Consider the following 17,241-nt stretch of genomic DNA (forward strand, 5'->3'; position numbering starts at 1 on the left):
TAGCTTTAATGCTGTCCCTGACTTCCCTTGTCAGCCATGGTTGCCTTGTCCTCCCTTCAGTATGCCTCTTCCTAGGGATGAATTTTTGCTGTGTCTCCCAAATTACTCCCAGAAACTCCTGCCATTGCTGTGGCACTGTCTTTCCTGCTAGGCTCATCTCCCAGTCAATTCTGGCCAGCTCCTCCCTCATGCCTCTGTAGTTGCCTTTATTCAACTGTAACACCGTTACATCTGATTCCAGCTTTTTCCTCTCAAATTGCAGGGTAAATTCTATCATATTATGGTCACTTCCTCCTAAGGGTTCCTCACACGACTTTTCTATCTCCTGGTCTATCTTGTGCCCCACATTCTGACTACTGTTTGGAAGCCTGTACATAACTCCCATTATGGTTTCTTTACCTTTGTGGTTCCTCAACTCTAACCACCCAGATACATCATCTGACCCCATGTCATTTCTTGCTATGGATTTCGTTTCATTTCTTACTAACAAAGCAACCCCATCCCCTCTGCCAACTTGCCTATCTTTTCGATAGGATATATCCATTGGAAATTTAGCTCCCAGTCCTGATCCCCTTGCAGCCATGTCTCTGTTATGCCCACCACATCATACCTGCCAATTTCAATCTGCGCCACAAGCTCATTTACCTTATTTCGTATACTGCGTGCATTCAGATACAACACCTTCAGTCCTGTATTTCCTGTCCCCTTTCTCATTGTCGTCCCTTTATCTGATGTGCTTGAAGTTAGATTCCTAGCCCTTTCCAAGCACTCTATCCTATTTTGCGCTCTGAGGACTTTAATAGCCTCTCCTGGGCTCTCCTTACTTTTTAGTTTTTTCATAATTTTCCATGAAGTTGAACCATCCCTCACAGCAGGGTACAGAATACCCAAATCAGACTTTATGCTTGCAGTGGGTTGACCTAAAGTATGAAGGGGCCTGAGTGCAGAAAGCCTTTGCAAAGATTTAAATTTCCTATAGTTATGTAAATGAACATTAATTCAAAAAATGAACAATAATCCACACACACACAATTTAATACTCCTACCTCCTGACGTCTCCATTCCTTCTGGACCTTATATCCCGCCCTGGATCTAGAATGATTAAAAAACCTGTCTGGCTGATTGGTCTGTGCACCAAGTGTAAAAGCGCTCGGGCCTCTCAAAATGAGGATCGATTGCACTTTTAATGGCTTTACTCGGCCTTTTAATTGCTGGCGGTAGCACTTCCAATATTCTCACTGGTCCGTCAGCTGAAATATCGTGAGGTGGCACGTGATGATGTCTGGAACCCCTTCTGTAATCCCTTCACACTGCCTCGTGACTGCCACATGCCCGCATGGCAAACATAAAATTCAGGTCTATGTTTCTAGATTGGGTTTGGCCATGTGATTTTCTGATTAAAATACAAGAGTGAAACCACTGAACTAAATTGACAACTCAAATTTTCATCTGACCAACTAGGTCATTTTTAAAAGTTAATCTGTACTACTGGGCTATCACACTTGCTAGTATTAATGGAGCACTGAATTCCTGTGTTTAAATGTTTGCGGTGATGACTATTAAGACAATGGCCAGGATTTTTGGGCGGGATCGGAAATTCTTGCTGAAAGTCGTTGGACTTTTGGCCACCTCTCCAAATTTTCTGTCCTGCTCATAACATTTCCCGCCACGGGTGGCTCTGCAAAATCCCGGTCTATAACTTAGATTTAAACATTTATATACTAGGCGATAAAGGTCGTTCAGAGTTTAAAATAATCTGTTCAATTAATAGAACCTGCCTATAGTTTAAAAGTAATTCTTTTTTCAGATTGATTCAGAATGACTGCTGGAAAAGCTACGATTGGGAAGCTTGCCCCTGATTTTGACGCCACTGCAGTGATGCCTAATGGACAATTTGAGCAACTCAAACTGTCTAAATACAGAGGTAAGAATAATGACAGGGCTTTAGGTAACATTGTAAAACCATATTACAAAGGTTTAAAATGTCGTTAAATTTTATAAAAACTTGACAAGTTGGGTGGATTTGCATGTGGGCAAGGGCAGTTGTTTAAAAGGGCTGAAATTCTTGATGTGTTGGGAAGCCAGCAGCAATCCGCTGACTTCTGGTTTTAACTTTAGCATGATCTGCAGGATGTGGGAAACCCCCAGTGGGACAGGTGGGTTTGGCAATTATAGGATTTTAATTGAAATCGCCAAGGGATGGGAGGGTTTGGGTTTGGGAATCTACATGTGGTTAAATGTTTGATAAATGCCAGGAAAACTGATGTGACCTTGCTCACTTCTGGCTTTTACAGGGGTATGTTCTGAAGCATATGGAAAACCATGGTGGAGCTGTTGTTTCAGTGTGTAAATATCCAAATAACTGTTCCTTTAACCTCAAATTCTGGCTGTAAAAGCCAGTAAACGGGTTACCTGAGCTGTGGAACTGACCAGTGTCGACGAGGTGGGAGCACAGTAGAGACTCATTGATCAATGAAACTGAAAGGCTGGAAATCTTCTTTTTAAACAGTGAATAGCCTCTGCATAGCCTCTTCCCTGCCTTTGAAAGCATGCTACCACTGCTTTACAGGTGATATTCAACTTTTTGAAAGTCACTTCACCTAACTTGGGCTTTCTCCACTTGATCTGCACTCTGCTGTCAGCTTTGGAAGAAGCTTGTGCAGTTATATAATGGACCTCTGATGAGGGACAAGAAGATCAGCCACACCACCATCACCAACTATGATTGTCTTCTCCTCAACCACATGCCACTCCATAAGACGGAGGGGATGGACACAGCTCTAGTTCATGTTGGAAGGAGGCGATACCCTTAGCAAAGGGAATTCAGACATAGGATCAACTTCCTCAACTTGATGGAGCAACAATGCCTCAGGAGACTGAGGCTTTTGTGGCAGATCATTACTGACATTTGCAGTCTCCTGGAATAAGATCTTCTTGCAAGATGGCCAGATAGGCATGCATTACCAATGGCAGGCAAGGCCAACACAGCCCTGAATTTCATTGCCTACACCTCCTTCCAGGACTCTGATGACATTTGCAAGATTTTACAACCTGCTGCCAATACATATACCCAGTTGATCAATGCTATGCTTGCCAAAGCTGCCATTTATGTGCACTGACACTGATGAAACCAGTCACGCAGGGGGCTCTCACATTTGCTGCAGTAGCTGTATAACTACAGAAATGCCACTGTTGTCATCCTCTGTCCCTTAATTCGAGGATTATGTCCATGGGTGTGGTGCTCTGGAGTGCCGCTCTGGCACCTCCAACTAGGGCCTGGAGAGTGGGGTGCAGATCGTTCAAACACTGGGGACTGGGGGGTGCTGGCTTAGTGTGTTAAACAGAGTTCTCATCATCCACACTGAAATTGGAGACTTCACATTGACAAATTTTAGACTGAAGATGGAGAGGAGGTTAGTCGGTGGTGGGGAGAGGGAGAGGGAGGGGGAATATGGGGGGAGGGGGGGTGCGGTTGTTGGGGAGGTTGGGTGGAGGGATGGGGAAGAGGTTGGAGGGGGTTGGGCTGGAGGGGTACGTTGGAAGGATGCTTAGTGGAATTCACTCCATTAATTGACTGGATTTTCAATCTAAGATTGGTATTGAGTTTAATCCTCACTGCCTCCAATATTGAAGCTACTTGTTTCCAGGAGTAACACACACAGGGATTTGGATCATTGATGGCAACAATCAGAACTAGAGGGAAATTCTCTCGCAACTACGTGTGGTTGTGTGACTTGTGATGCAGTGGCGACTGGAGTCGAGGGAACTCTGCCTGTGTTATTATATGGAGCACAGGGGCAAGTTTGGTCACAATCTCCTGGAGGTTGAGTTCAGGCTGGATGGTAAGAGTTGGCCGGAATGTCTGGAGCTCGCAGTGTGGCTGTGAATCTGGAGCCTGGGGAGGTTAACAGGTGGTGGAAGGAAGGTCAGACCCAAGGTCCCAGGCTTCATGCTGCTGCTGCTGAATGTCTCTGAGTCAATGTGCAGCAGCAGTAACCCTCCTGTACAGCTCCCTCATTGTAAAAAAAAAATACAGACCTTACAACTCCCTGCACACAGATTTCTCATAAACAGGCATTTTAGGGTCTTTGAGGCTCAAGATTCCCAGGATCTAAAGCAGCATTAATATCCCCAAGCACCCTTTTGCTTACTGAGCATTAATTCCTTGGCTGTGATGGCCTGAGGATGTGAAACACAGTCTCGTGTTTGTATTCCCTGCTGGCAGCTTTACATGGAATTTACAGCACAGAATCAGGCCATTAGATCCATCTCATCTATGTTGGTGTTTATGTTCCACACAAGCCTCCTCCCATCCTAATTGATCACACTATCAGGGTAACCTTCAGTTTCTTTCTTCCTCATGTGTTTATCAAGTTCCTCGAAAGAATATATACTAGAATTGTGGAATGGTTTCAGCTCAGAAGCAGGCCATTCAGCACACTGTCTCTTTGTCATTTCTCTCCAACAGCAACCCTGCTAGTCCCAGTCCTCTACCTTTTCCCTATAACCCTGTAAAATCTTCTCTCTCCAGATAATTATCCAGTTCCCTTTTGAAAACTGCAATTGATGTTGATAGTGGGGGATTCTGCGATGAACTGAATGACATTGAATGTCAACGGGCGATGTTTAGATTCTCTCTTGTTGGAGATGGTCGTTGCCTGACATTTGCATGGTGTGAATGTTACTTGCCACTTGTCAGCCCAAGCCTGGATATTGCCCAGGCCTTTCTGCATTTGGACATGGACTGCTTTAGTATCTGAGGAGTCACGAATGGTGCTGAACATTGCGCAACCATCAATGAACATCCTCACTTCTGACCTTATGATGGAAGGAAGGTCATTGCTGAAGCAACTGAAGATGGTTGGGCCTAGGACACAATCCTGAGGAACTCCTGCTATGATGTCCTGGAACTGAGATGATTGACCTCCAAAAACCACAACCATCTTCCTTTGTGCGAGGTATGACTCCAACCAGTGGAGAGTTTTCCCTCTGATTCCCATTGACTCCAGTTTTGCTAGAGCTCCTTAATGCCACCCTCTGTCAAATGCTGCCTTGATGTCAAGGGCAGTCAATCTCACCTCACCTCTGGAGTTCAGCTCTTTTGTCTATACTTGAACCAAGGCTGTAGTGAGGTCATGTTGTTGCATAAAGAAGTTTTTCCTCATGTCACTTGTGATTCTTTTGTTAAACACCTTTGCATTCTCGACGTTGTGTACCAGTGGGAACAGTTTATCCCCATTTACTCTGCCCTCATGATTTTGAATATGTCTAACCAATCCCCTCTCAACCTTCTCTTCTCCAAGGGTAACAGCCCCACCTTCACCAATCATTCCACATAACTGAAGTGTCTCATTCTTGGAACCATTCTTGTAAATCATTTCTGCACCTTTTATAAAACCTCCACATCCTTCCCCTTGTGGCTGAACCACAAGGTTCATAACTTACTTGCTTTTGTACTCTGTGCCCCTATTTATAAAGCCCAGGATTCAGCATAATTTATTAACTGCTTTCTCAACCTGCCCTGTTGCCTTCAATGATTTATGTACATATACACCCAAGTCCCTCTGCTCCTGTATTTCCTTTAGAATTGTTCCCTTTATTTTCTGTCACCTCTTCTTGTTCTTCTGACCGAAATGTATCACTTCACGCTTCTTTACATTAAATTTCATCTGCCATTTGTCTGCCCATTCCGCCAACTTGTCCAAATCCTCTTGAAGTCTATCACTGTCCTCCTCACAGTTCACAATACTTCCAAGTATTGCATCATCTTTAGATTTTGAAATTATGCCCTGTGCACCCAGGTCTTGGTTATAAATACAAATCAAGAAAAGCCATAGTCCCTCTATATACCATCTCCCAGTCAAAAGTAAGTAAAGTTTCCTGTAATTCATATTATTAATAGGCTTGAATTAAATAATTAAACTGTTGCATAATGAAATTTCAGCTATGCTAAAGACTAATGATTCAAGATACCATATGATTCAAAATAAAATGCTTACCGGCACTAATATTTTTCATTTTAAAAGCATAGTTTTACTAACACCTGGGGGACTCAAGTGATTAATACATAGGAAAACAATGTAGTAGTAGATTTAGAAATGATATGACCAACACATTTCTTAGAGCTCCTGCACCTCAAAATTCGGCACTACATCCCTGATTATGTCTGCTCAGGGATGCAAGTTTCTGCCCTTGTTCTTTATGTGACTGAACAGACCAATTCTTGACCCACAGATTCTTGGGCACGTGGATCAAGATATCCCATGATTTGGTGGGATCTGGAGTGCAGGATTTGCACAGGAGCAGGGAGCCATAAAATACACATGTGAATCAAGGCACCCTCATCATCCTGAAGTATTTATCAATTGTAAGAGATTCCACTCTAGCAATGTTCAGCTTCTATGTGACCTGTAGATGGTTTTCATGCTTATCTGTGCAAGATACTCTAGAAGCTACCAAGATTCCTTCATTCTGTGGCAGTCACATCTTCCACAGGTGCTGGCACTTACAAACAGAGTGAGTGGTTGGCTTCTTGGAGACCAGTGGCATCCTTTGAGGACCTGGCTCATGACACCTGTGAGGAGCCCTGCTATGGCTGCAGAGAAGAAGTATAACAGGAGCTACATGGCTGCAAGGGCAACCATTGAGCAATTCATTGGGCTGCTGAAGATGTGGACTGATCTGGGGGCCCACTTCAGTATGCAGCAGCAAGAGTATTGAGAATGGCAGTAGTTTTCTGTGTCTTGCACAACATTCCGTTGCAGAAAGAAATGGAGTTACAGGAAAAGGAAGGTGCTGACCATTTAGCGTCCTTCTCTTCAAGAAGGGGGAACCTGATATGGCCAGGGTGCCTGCAGCCGCTCACCTCACTGCCACAGAAACCCACAAACCCACAACAGGATGTTACAGGCACACTTCAAATAACCCGAGTGTGTAAAGCTGCATGACACTTATATGCTAAACCCTCTGTACACCCCACCTACCCCAACCCAGCACAAATTATTCCCACAGCCAGAAATCCTTGTTTCACATTTACATTCTTTGCTCATATTCCACTTTGACCATATCATTCTCATGAAGATTAATGTCCATTTGGAATTTGGGAGATGATAGAACAATGGAGAGTTCAAATAAAGTGCTTCATTCATTGAAATATTCACATCCATAAAAACATTGATATTGTTATGAACAAGCAATTGAATTCTCTAAGCAATTAAGAAGCCTTCCTCTATTGCTTTTTAGTATTCCTAAGTGGTGCTATCTCTGTGGCTTCAACAGAGTTAGAGGCAAGTTGCTTGTTGTGACGGCAGAGATAGTTGAAGCGGATATCTTCTGGGTTTTGGAGCATTTGAGAGCCATGACAAAGACTGCTTCACTTGTGCAGGTCAGAGTTCGTCATTAGGGTAGAAGGCAGCTTTGTCTAGGGGAAGGTGGGTGCAAGGGATGAAAAGTGAGAGTGCCATTAGAAGAGTTCCTATTTCCATTTGCTCTTTCTCCATCTTTCCTTTCATGGCCCATCTGTACTTCCCTGCTAGCCAACAGCTGGAAAGCACTTTGCTGCACTTCAATGAGGCATTGAACGACCATGGTGGAAGTTTCCTCCTGTTTAAAGTGGCAGACTGAGTGTGCAGGCCATTGGGTTGCCTGTCGCATCTGATTCTCCATGCAGGTGGCCACTCTTTCCATGGAGGTGGACACCAGCTCAAGTATCCGAAACATCATGGCATTGTTCTATTCTAGAAAGCCAGATGGTGACGGATTGAATTGTAAAGTTATCTGACAATCAGAATCTTGCAATCATCTCTGAAGATCCTAATGATCAAGTTGTGGTAACTATCTAAGTTCAAGATAAATTTGTAACATTTTGCTGACTTCCCGCTTCTTCATATTAAAAACTTCTGTTTCTGACCAACTTCTGTGTTTATAAAAGATCTGCCTATAGTGGTGTATTGAAACTTAGTTTGTTAATATTAGAGATCAGTAGCTATTTAGGAAGTTGGAATTCTTAAAAAAAAAAATCCAGATATCTCATACCAATTTTCCAACGAGTGATTTTTGAGTAATCATCCTGGCGTCCATAGATCTTAAATGAAGAAAATTTCCTAAACTAAATTTCACACCATACCAGCTGCTTGACATAGACGGTTTTTCAGTAATTACCTCTGAGAACGTTTCCAAACACATGTCTTTCTCTTTCTTTAGTTGTGGCACTATTAGTTGCAGTACTGCCATCCCAAGACCACCCTATGTATACCTCACCCAGCACCTCATCACTGCATCTTACTCAGGCAAGCACCATCATCTAGCCCATCTGTCTTCGGGAACTTAGATAGTTTGAGAGGAGCATGCTGGATAATGTACAGAGCATGTTTCAGCAACAGCTGGAGGAGCTGGTACTTGCTCTTGGCTACAGTTGAAAATGATATAGAGAGGCCGTAAGCTACAGCTTGGGATACCTGAAAGCTTCACTTTATGGGTAACTGTGACTCTCAAAATATATGCAGCCTGGGAATAGCATCTTCAGCTCCATGTTCTTTTGCAGACATTTTGGATCTTCATAGGTTAGAATTTCTTCCTATTCCTATAAGAGGCAGTTATTTACAGAGGAACATGGAAGGGTAAAGTGTATGTCATTGATCAACCCTAGTGGGGATGCCAGTTATGCGAAAAAAAAACAAGGCTTGCTGGCTCCTGGGATTCATGAGAAAGATGATGTTTTATTGATTAGCTCTGGTGAACAATGCATTGGGCATTTGATAAATGTGCCAATTCACTAGTAACTAGCCCATGTTAGCGATATGTCTCCCAAGACCTACTTGATTTTCCACCTCCGCCGCCAAGTCAAAGCTGTAGTTATCTCACTGCACAATTGTCCGTGTTGTGTCAACCCTGCTGTATGACTCAAAGTCTTCCTGAAACAGGTAACTTAACTTTTGCACTAGCCCCAGGCTGAACGTTAGTCTCTTCAATAGGTTATACAGGTTATGCAAGCTCAGTAAATCCAAACAGTAGAGGAACAATGAACAAATGCTTTTCTCCTCCTGTGATTTTGAGTCTTCTTGACATGCAGAAGATCTTCCCATTCATCTTCCTTATAAACCAGAATTAGAGTTTGCTGTTGATTAAATGGGGATTATGAGCTTTGAACAGTTCACATCGCACCTATGATAATCAACTGACCAAAAATGTAAGACCATTTTGCAACACCAAACTTAGCTAAATGTAGAATAAGGCTACTCATTGCTGCTTGGTTGATTAAATGGAGCAGGCTGTCAGACATAACCTTTACTCAGCACCAATTTTTACAGGAGCAGCCTGCACTTGGCCCATGATCAGTGTAAACAAGAAAGCAGGCCTTGATACATCTGATCCTGAATTGCATGGCATTTAATTTGGAATGATTCATTACAGTGTTCAAACACTTCAGGAGGAATCCAGAAACAGCACAGGGGCAGCTCTATGCAAGCACAGAGTTGATGAAATGATTACATCAAATTTTCGCCTCAGGAATGCAAAAAAAAACTAGTCATACAAGCATTGTGAGGGGAATGTTAGGGCTGTACATTTCTTTGACTACTCTTTGGATAGTTGCTGTAAATAGTAAGTGAGTCGGCATTTTCAACATAGGTTCCAGCCATTACTTTTGTACAAATCTAACATGCTGAGCAATAACATGACTTTTGATTCCACAGCACTATGTTTATGAATTAAACTGTTTATTTTCTCAACAGGAAAATATGTAGTCTTCTTTTTCTACCCACTTGATTTCTCCTATGTGTGTCCAACTGAGATTATCGCTTTTAGTGATCGTGTAGAAGATTTCAACAAGATTAATTGTGAAGTAATTGCTGCTTCTACAGACTCCCATTTTGCTCATTTGGCTTGGTAAGTAATTTTTTTGACAAATGTATCCAGAGATTGAATTGCAAATTGTAAAGTAACCTAGGAAGTATTAAGTACTGTTAAGTATTTACTTTTTCTTCTTTTCAAGTTTTATTAGTTGTTTAGTTAGCATTGTAATGGCCGGAGTGAGGATATTTGGGAAATGATCAGTAACCTAGATTGTTTCGTTTTCATGTTCATCTTGTTTTTAATAATCTGGTACTTTGTTGGCAAAGGAAATATTTTTGTGTAGGTGAATAAAGGTGGCTAGAGCACTCAAGTAGGCATTGGAACCTGATTGAGTAATTATGTGTTGGAGACAGGAAGAAGGAACCTGGTTGGAGGTGAGGGGAAGCAGAAGATTTTATATTAGGATAACGAAGTGGTGATGGGCCTCAATTTTCAATCATTCTTGTTGCTATCCTGAGTGGTGGTATGGAGGAGCTTCCAGTTCTAAAGTTCTGAAACTCCTAATTTTCAAGGGTCCCAGTTTGTGTAATCTAGGTGAGGCAGAATTTGTGGCATGCCACAGGGATCAGTGCTAGGGCTTCAACTATTTACAATCTGTATCAATGACTTGGATGAAGGGACTGAATGTAGCTTAATTTACCGATGACACAAAAATAGACAGGAAAGTAAGTTGTGAAGAGAACGTAAAGAGCCTACAGAGGGATTTAGATAGATTAAATGAGTGGGCAAAAATTTGGTAGATGGATTAAAACGTTGGAAAATGTGAACTTGTCCACTTTGGCAGGAAGAATAGAAAACCAATATATTGTTTGAATGGAGAGAGACTGCAAAACTCAATGGAGAGTACAGAGGGTTCTGGGTGTCCTGTTACATGAATCACCAAAGGTTGATATGCAGGTGCAGCAAGTAATTAGGAAGGCATATGGAATGTTGGCTTTTATTGCAAGGGGAATTGAGTATAAAATGGGCAAGTTATGCTACATTTGTACAGGGCATTGGTGAAACTACATGTGGAATACTATGTATAGTTTTGGTCTCTTTGAGAGAGGATATAATTGCATTAGAAGCAGTTCGGAAAACATGCATTCACTGGACTAATTCCTGGGACGAAAAGGTTATCTTATGAGGAAAGATTGAGCAGCTTCGTCCATAACCATTGGAGTTTAGAAGAATAAAAGGTGATCTGATTGGAAGATATCGGCCTGAATTTTTCATTCGTTGGACGCACACGAGTGGCAGGCCTGGAAGCAGATGGGAAATGGGCCTCCGGCCACGATCAGCCCCCTGACCGCGGTTACACATTGAGAAATGCCCAGTACTGCTGGGGTGGGAGCGGGAAGAGGGCGGGAGCCGACCTAACTGATGGTCCGGGTGAATGCTTCTAATGAGCTCCCTGAAGACAGACAGCTGCCCGAGGGAGCTGCAGACCTCCACAGAATAAAGGAAACCAGAAAAATGCTGCAAAATAAGTCCATGCACCAGAATCAAGCACCTGAAAGCATACCTCATAAAACAATGGTCCTCAGATATCTCTTTTTATTTTATTTCCCCATGGGGCTTTCATCCCACCCTAGATTGAGGTTTGAGCAAAATGTGAATGCCGCCTGGGAGAATGGCCCGTCCACCAACCGTAAATGTGGACAGACCATGTAAAATTGCTGTTAATTGCATCATTAATGGGCTTTATTGCCTGCTTAATTGTTGGTGGGTGTGCTTCCAACTGTTGTGTGGGCCTGCCGAGCAAAATGGTACGAGTGTGCGATGACGTTAGGACGCTCACCCGATGTTACCTCGCGCTATTTCACAGCAGCTTGAGCCGGACGTATGCCCACCTGTGAGATGTAAAATTCTGGCCACAAGTGTTCTTGACAGGGTGGACGCTGAGTGGATGTGGAGGAGTCTAGAATCTGGGGACATCGTTTAAAAATTAGGGTCTCCCATTTAAGACTGAGATAAAGAGAATTTTTTTTCTCTCAGATGGTCATTAGTCTTTGGAATTCTCTTCCCTAGAGAACACTTGAGGCTGGGCATTGAATGTTCAAGGGATATGGGGGTGACAGAAAGTGGAGTTCAGGCCACAATCAGGTCAGCCATAATTCTATTGAGTGGCAGAGCAGGTTTAAGGGACTGAATGGCCTACTGCTGTCCTGAATTATTGCGTTCTTGGTACAGAGCCTGGAGGTACACCGTTATTCTGTGTTAAATTTTTTATCAGAGTGCTAGCAACTGAACATGGAAACTCGTGGGCCTTCTGCTTGCAATTTTTTGATAAATCATCAGCTGTGTGTGGGGTCCTGCCAATGGTACAGATTTCTGAAACTTGCATCCTCCATATTCTTTTTCTTCCACTGGGGATACAGTTCTTCTGTATACTGACAATGCAAATGCATACTAGATGGAGAGGGGGTGAGGCACTTGGGGCAGAAGCCTTCCACCTGCTTTATTCTTGGTTGGGATTTTCTTTAGGGGAGCGAGAGCCTCATGCTCCAATTTGTTTATTTGGGACATGTACTTGCTGTCCCAGAAAGTTCAGTGTATCATTTTTTTTTTATTCGCTCATGGGATGTGGGCTTTGCTGGCTGGGCCAGCATTTATTGCCCATCCCTAGTTGACCTTGAGAAGGTGGTGGTGAGCTGCCTTCTTGAACCACTTCCGTCCATGTGATGTAGGTACACCCACAGTGCTGTTATGAATGGAGTTCCGGGGTTTTAACCCAACAACAGCGAAGGAACAGCGATATATTTCCAAGTCAGGATGGTGAGTGACTGGGAGGGGAACCTCCAGGTGGCGGTAGTACTAATCCAATATGAGGGATGCCTGAGCAGGGCTGCCCTTGCCCTCCACTCTCTGCCCCATAGACTAGTTCCTAACTGGCTTCTACCACCTGCAGTCGCTCCTAATCATAATAACAAATCATTGAAAGAAAGCCATTGTTGTGCGCTTGCACAGCAAACTCCTGCATGCACCTGGCCACCAGGACAGCTTAAAACTGCCCAGCTTGATCTTTAACAATCTTTTAGGAAACTTTTGTGGATAATTCCCCAGATCTGCAACAGAAATCCTGTTTATGTTATACGTCTCACTAAACTATGGTGGGAGGGCAGAAGCAGCTCTGAAGAATGTCTGTCTCTTGTTTTTGGGCCTTTTATTTTTGTTTTTTTGCAAAGTCCTTTCTGAAAGCAGCCTCCTGGATAGTACTAGTTCAATATGAGGGATGCCTGAGCAGGTTTACCCTCAACCCCCACTCTCGGACCCTTAGACTAGTTCCTGCCTGGCTTCTACTACCTGCAGTTGCTCTTAACTTGTGCTTTGTGTTTCATCTCATGCTCTTACTCTATAATTTCCCTTTGACTGGAAGTTCCTGAGCTGATGCTTGCAACAGGTGGGGTGAGTGATACAGTGTGATGGCAAGTGGATGGCCCTATGAGCTGCTTGATCAAAAGTTGTTTGTGGGAGCAAAATATGAAAATTGCAGTGGTTGAGCGACATTTCTCACTGATTCAAACTGCATTATTCACCCCACCTGTTGTATGCATCAGCTCAGGAACTTCCATTCAGCAGGAAATTGCAGAGCAAGAGCATGAGATGTAACACACAGCACAATTAGGAGCGACTGCAGGTGGTAGAAGCCAGACAGGAGCTAGTCTAAGGAACAGACAGTGGAGAGTGGGGGGCGGGGGCAGCCCTGCTCAGGCATCCCTCATATTGGATTAGTACTTTCCAGGAGAAAGTATCAGTGCTGTCCAATGCTCAGACTGCCTGCTGCAGCATCGGTCAGAAACCTGACCAAACTCTGATTTTTGAAGTCAGGCTACAGTCAGACAGCATTGAAATCAAACATATCTGAAAGTGTCAAATGACTGTGATATTGTCACTTCTATTGGTGCAGGCCACACATAACCCAAAGCAGTGGTTCTGCGGCAGAACAGAGTATGTTTTAAGCCCACTGGCACTAATGTGTCGCTAACATTACTGACTAATATGAAATATTATGTCACTATTATGAAACATAACTGCTTTTGGATGGTTAATTCCCACGCTGGTTTTACACACTTGCATTTTGGAGTGACTCAGTAGCATTTACTCCCTAGAGTCTGAAGGATGTGAGTTGAAGCTCCATTCCACATAAGAATGCATAATGAAGGCCGGAGGTTCTCAATGGGGGTGATTTGTATCCTATTATGTGCTAAAAATTCTGTTGCACTATTCTTGGCATTCATTATGAGGACATTCGTGATTCTGATTTCAGAATGGTCCCAGCAGTGAACAAATGTTACACCTCTATTCAAGAAAGGAGGGAAGGAGAAATGCAACTACAACCAGTTGACCTAACATTAGTCATCAGGAAAGTGCTGGAATCTATTATTGATAAGCCTTATTAGTGCACTTAGAAAATCATGATATGATCAGACAGTCAGACAGATGGTTTTATGAAAGGATAATCATGTTTGACAAATTAGTTTTTTGAGGATAGGTAAAGGAGAACCAGTAGGTGTAGTATATTTGGAGTTCCAAAAGACATTTGATAAGGTTTTTTTCTTATTTATTCATGGGAAGTGGGTGTTACTGGCTAGGCCAGCATTTATTGCCCAACCCTAATTGCCCTTGAGAAGGTGGTGGTGTGCTGCCTTCTTGAATCACTGAGCTCTATGTGGTGTAGGTACACTCACAGTGCTGTTAGGGAGAGTTCCAGGATTTTGACCCAGCAACAATGAAGAAATGGTGAATATATTTCCAAATCAGGATGGTAAATGGCATGGAGGGGATCTTCCAGGTGGTGATGTTCCCATGTGTCTGCTGCACTTGTCCTTCTAAATGGTAGTGGTTGTGGGTTGGAAGGTGCTGTCTAAAGAGCCTTGGTGAGTTTCTGCAGTCCATTTTGTAGATAGTACACACTGTGCATCGGTAGTGGAGGAAGTGAATGTTTATGGAAGGAGTGTCAATCAAGCGGGCTGCTTTGTCCTGGATGGTGTGAAGCTTCTTGAGTGTTATTGGATCTGTACTCATCCAGGCAAGTGGAGAGTACTCTACCACACTCCTGACTTATGCCTTGCCGATGGTGGACAGGCTTTGAGGAGTCAGGAGGTGAGATACTATTTGCTGTAGGATTCCAAGCCTCTGACCTGCTCTTGTAGCCACAGTATTTATATGCTTAGTCCAGTTCAATTTCTGGTCAATGGTAACCCCCCAGGATGTTGATAATGGGGGATTCAGCAATGGTAATGCCATTGAATGTCAATGGATGATGTTTAGATTCTCTCTTGCTGGAGATGATCGTTGCCTGGCACTTGTTTGGCGTGAATGTTACTTGCCAATTGTCAGCCCAAGCCTGGATATTGCCCAGTTCTTTCTGCATTTGGACATGGACTCCTTCAGTATCTAAGGAGTCGTGAATGGTGCTGAACATTGTGCAATCATCAGTGAACATCCCCACTTCTGACTTTATAATGGAAGGAAGGTCATTGCTGAAGCAACTGAAGATGGTTGGGCCTAGGACACAATCCTGAGGAACTCCAGCAGTGATGTCCTGGAACTGAGTTGATTGATCTCCAACAGCCACAACCACCTTCCTCTGTGCTACGTATGATTCCAACCGGGACAGTTTTCCCCTTGGTTCCCATTGACTCCAGTTTTGCTAGGGCTCCTTCATGCCACACTCAGCCAAATGCTGCCTTGATGTCAAGGGCAGTCACTCTTCACCCCACACAAGATTAGGGCTCATGGAATTGCAGGTAATATATTAGCGTGGATAGAGGATTAACTGATAGACATAAAGCACAGACCAGGGAGAAACAGGGCATTTTCAAGCTGGCGGGCTGTAAGTAGTGGAATGCCACTGTGATCAGTGCTGGTGCCTTGTTTATTTAGAATCTTATCTATTAATAACTTAGACAAAGAGACTGTGAGTAATGTATCAAAGTTTGCTGATGATACAAAGCTAGGTGTGAATGTAAGCTGTGAGGAGGACACAACGAGCCTGCAAAGAGATATAGGCAGGTCAAGTGAGGGTGAGAGTGACTGACCTTGACATCAAGGCAGCATTTGACTGAGTGTAACATCAAGGAGCCCTATCAAAACTGGAGGCAGTGGGAATCAGAGGGAAAACTCACTGTTGGTTGCAGTCATACCTAGCACAAAGGAAGATGGTTGTGGTTTGTTGGAGGTCAATCATCTCAGTTCCAGGATATCACTGCAGGAGTTCTTCAGGGTAGCGTTACAGTGAAACAACAATAAGAGAGTTGATGTTAAGTGGGGACTTTACTGTAGTAAGAATAGAATAGTAGAATATTTTTGAAAGTATGAAACTTTTAAACGTTGATGTTCATATAGAGTTGAATAACTTTTAAAAAGATATTTGAATTTTTAGTGACCAACTGAAAAGGTCACACAAAAGATTTCAAGTTTTTAGACTTAAACAAACTAAAAGGAGCATTGACTAAACATTATTTTTGGAGGCACCTTATACTCTAATTACAGAAAAGAAATTTGCCATTTAGCTTTTAACATGTCTGAAAATCCCACACCATAGTTATACTTTATGCTGTCTCTGAAATGGACACCTTATTCTCCTGTAACCTGTCCAAAACAATTCTCCACTCCCAAAGGTCATCCTCCGTTTTCCTTCCCCAGAACTGACTTTCACTCTGAAGGCTACATTGGAGATTCCTTCACTCTAGCCCAAGCTAAGTGAATCTTTCAGCCTGATTTAAATGCTCACGATCTCTGTCTCTTCAATCTGAGTGTGAGCTCCCACCTGTGATCTGCTTGGTGTCCAAGAGAGTCAGCGTTTTCACAGCTTCAGGTGTAGGATTGGCTGCCTCTAGCTCCTGCTCTCGGCCTCTCAGATGACTGGAGACTCACTTGAGTCTGTGAGCTTCAAGGCTATCTTAGAAACTCTGTAACCTGATACTAAGCCAGTGAGCTTCAGGGTTATCTTAGAAACCCTGTAACCTGCTACTACAATGGCTTTCTATGGATTTTTCTATTCCTAAAGCTCATCGTCAGGGCATTGTGAATCACATGGGTCTTATATCCAGGTAAAAATACAAGTTAGCCATCCTCTGGACCCTCAGCTCCATTCTCTCTTGAATTTATACAGACAGTTCAAATACATTCCTAACACCTCCCTTTGAGACTTAGAGACATAAGTCTGTCTACAGTCAGCACAACTGCTCTTGCTGTTGTCTACAAGTGTGAAAATCTAGCATCTTCTTCCCAGTAAGACAACCTGGGCCCCCCTTTAACAACAAAAGCATGCAGGCTTGATATCAAGCAGAATTCAGAACAGGCTACATGACATCCTTTATTCCTCCATCTTACCTTAAATTAAAGAAGCTATTCCAAAACATAACAATCTTATAAACTTCATATTAGCAGCAGAGGAAACGT

At 43.1% G+C, this 17,241-nt stretch overlaps 1 protein-coding gene across 2 annotated transcripts in view; it reads left to right on the forward strand.

Annotated features, from left to right (window-relative positions):
• The window catches only part of LOC121289096 (peroxiredoxin-1-like), a 73,249-nt gene that overhangs the window by 15,333 nt on the left and 40,675 nt on the right, over positions 1-17,241 (forward strand). For both annotated transcript variants that reach the window (XM_041208131.1, XM_041208130.1), the window contains exons 2-3: positions 1,808-1,924; positions 9,732-9,885. In XM_041208131.1, coding sequence (XP_041064065.1) covers positions 1,819-1,924; positions 9,732-9,885 — 260 coding nt within the window. In that variant the 5' untranslated portion in view covers positions 1,808-1,818. The remainder of the gene's footprint in view (positions 1-1,807; positions 1,925-9,731; positions 9,886-17,241) is intronic.

The sequence above is a fragment of the Carcharodon carcharias genome, chromosome 16, assembly GCF_017639515.1.
Source record: "Carcharodon carcharias isolate sCarCar2 chromosome 16, sCarCar2.pri, whole genome shotgun sequence".
In the NCBI taxonomy this organism is placed as follows: Eukaryota; Metazoa; Chordata; class Chondrichthyes; order Lamniformes; family Lamnidae; genus Carcharodon; species Carcharodon carcharias.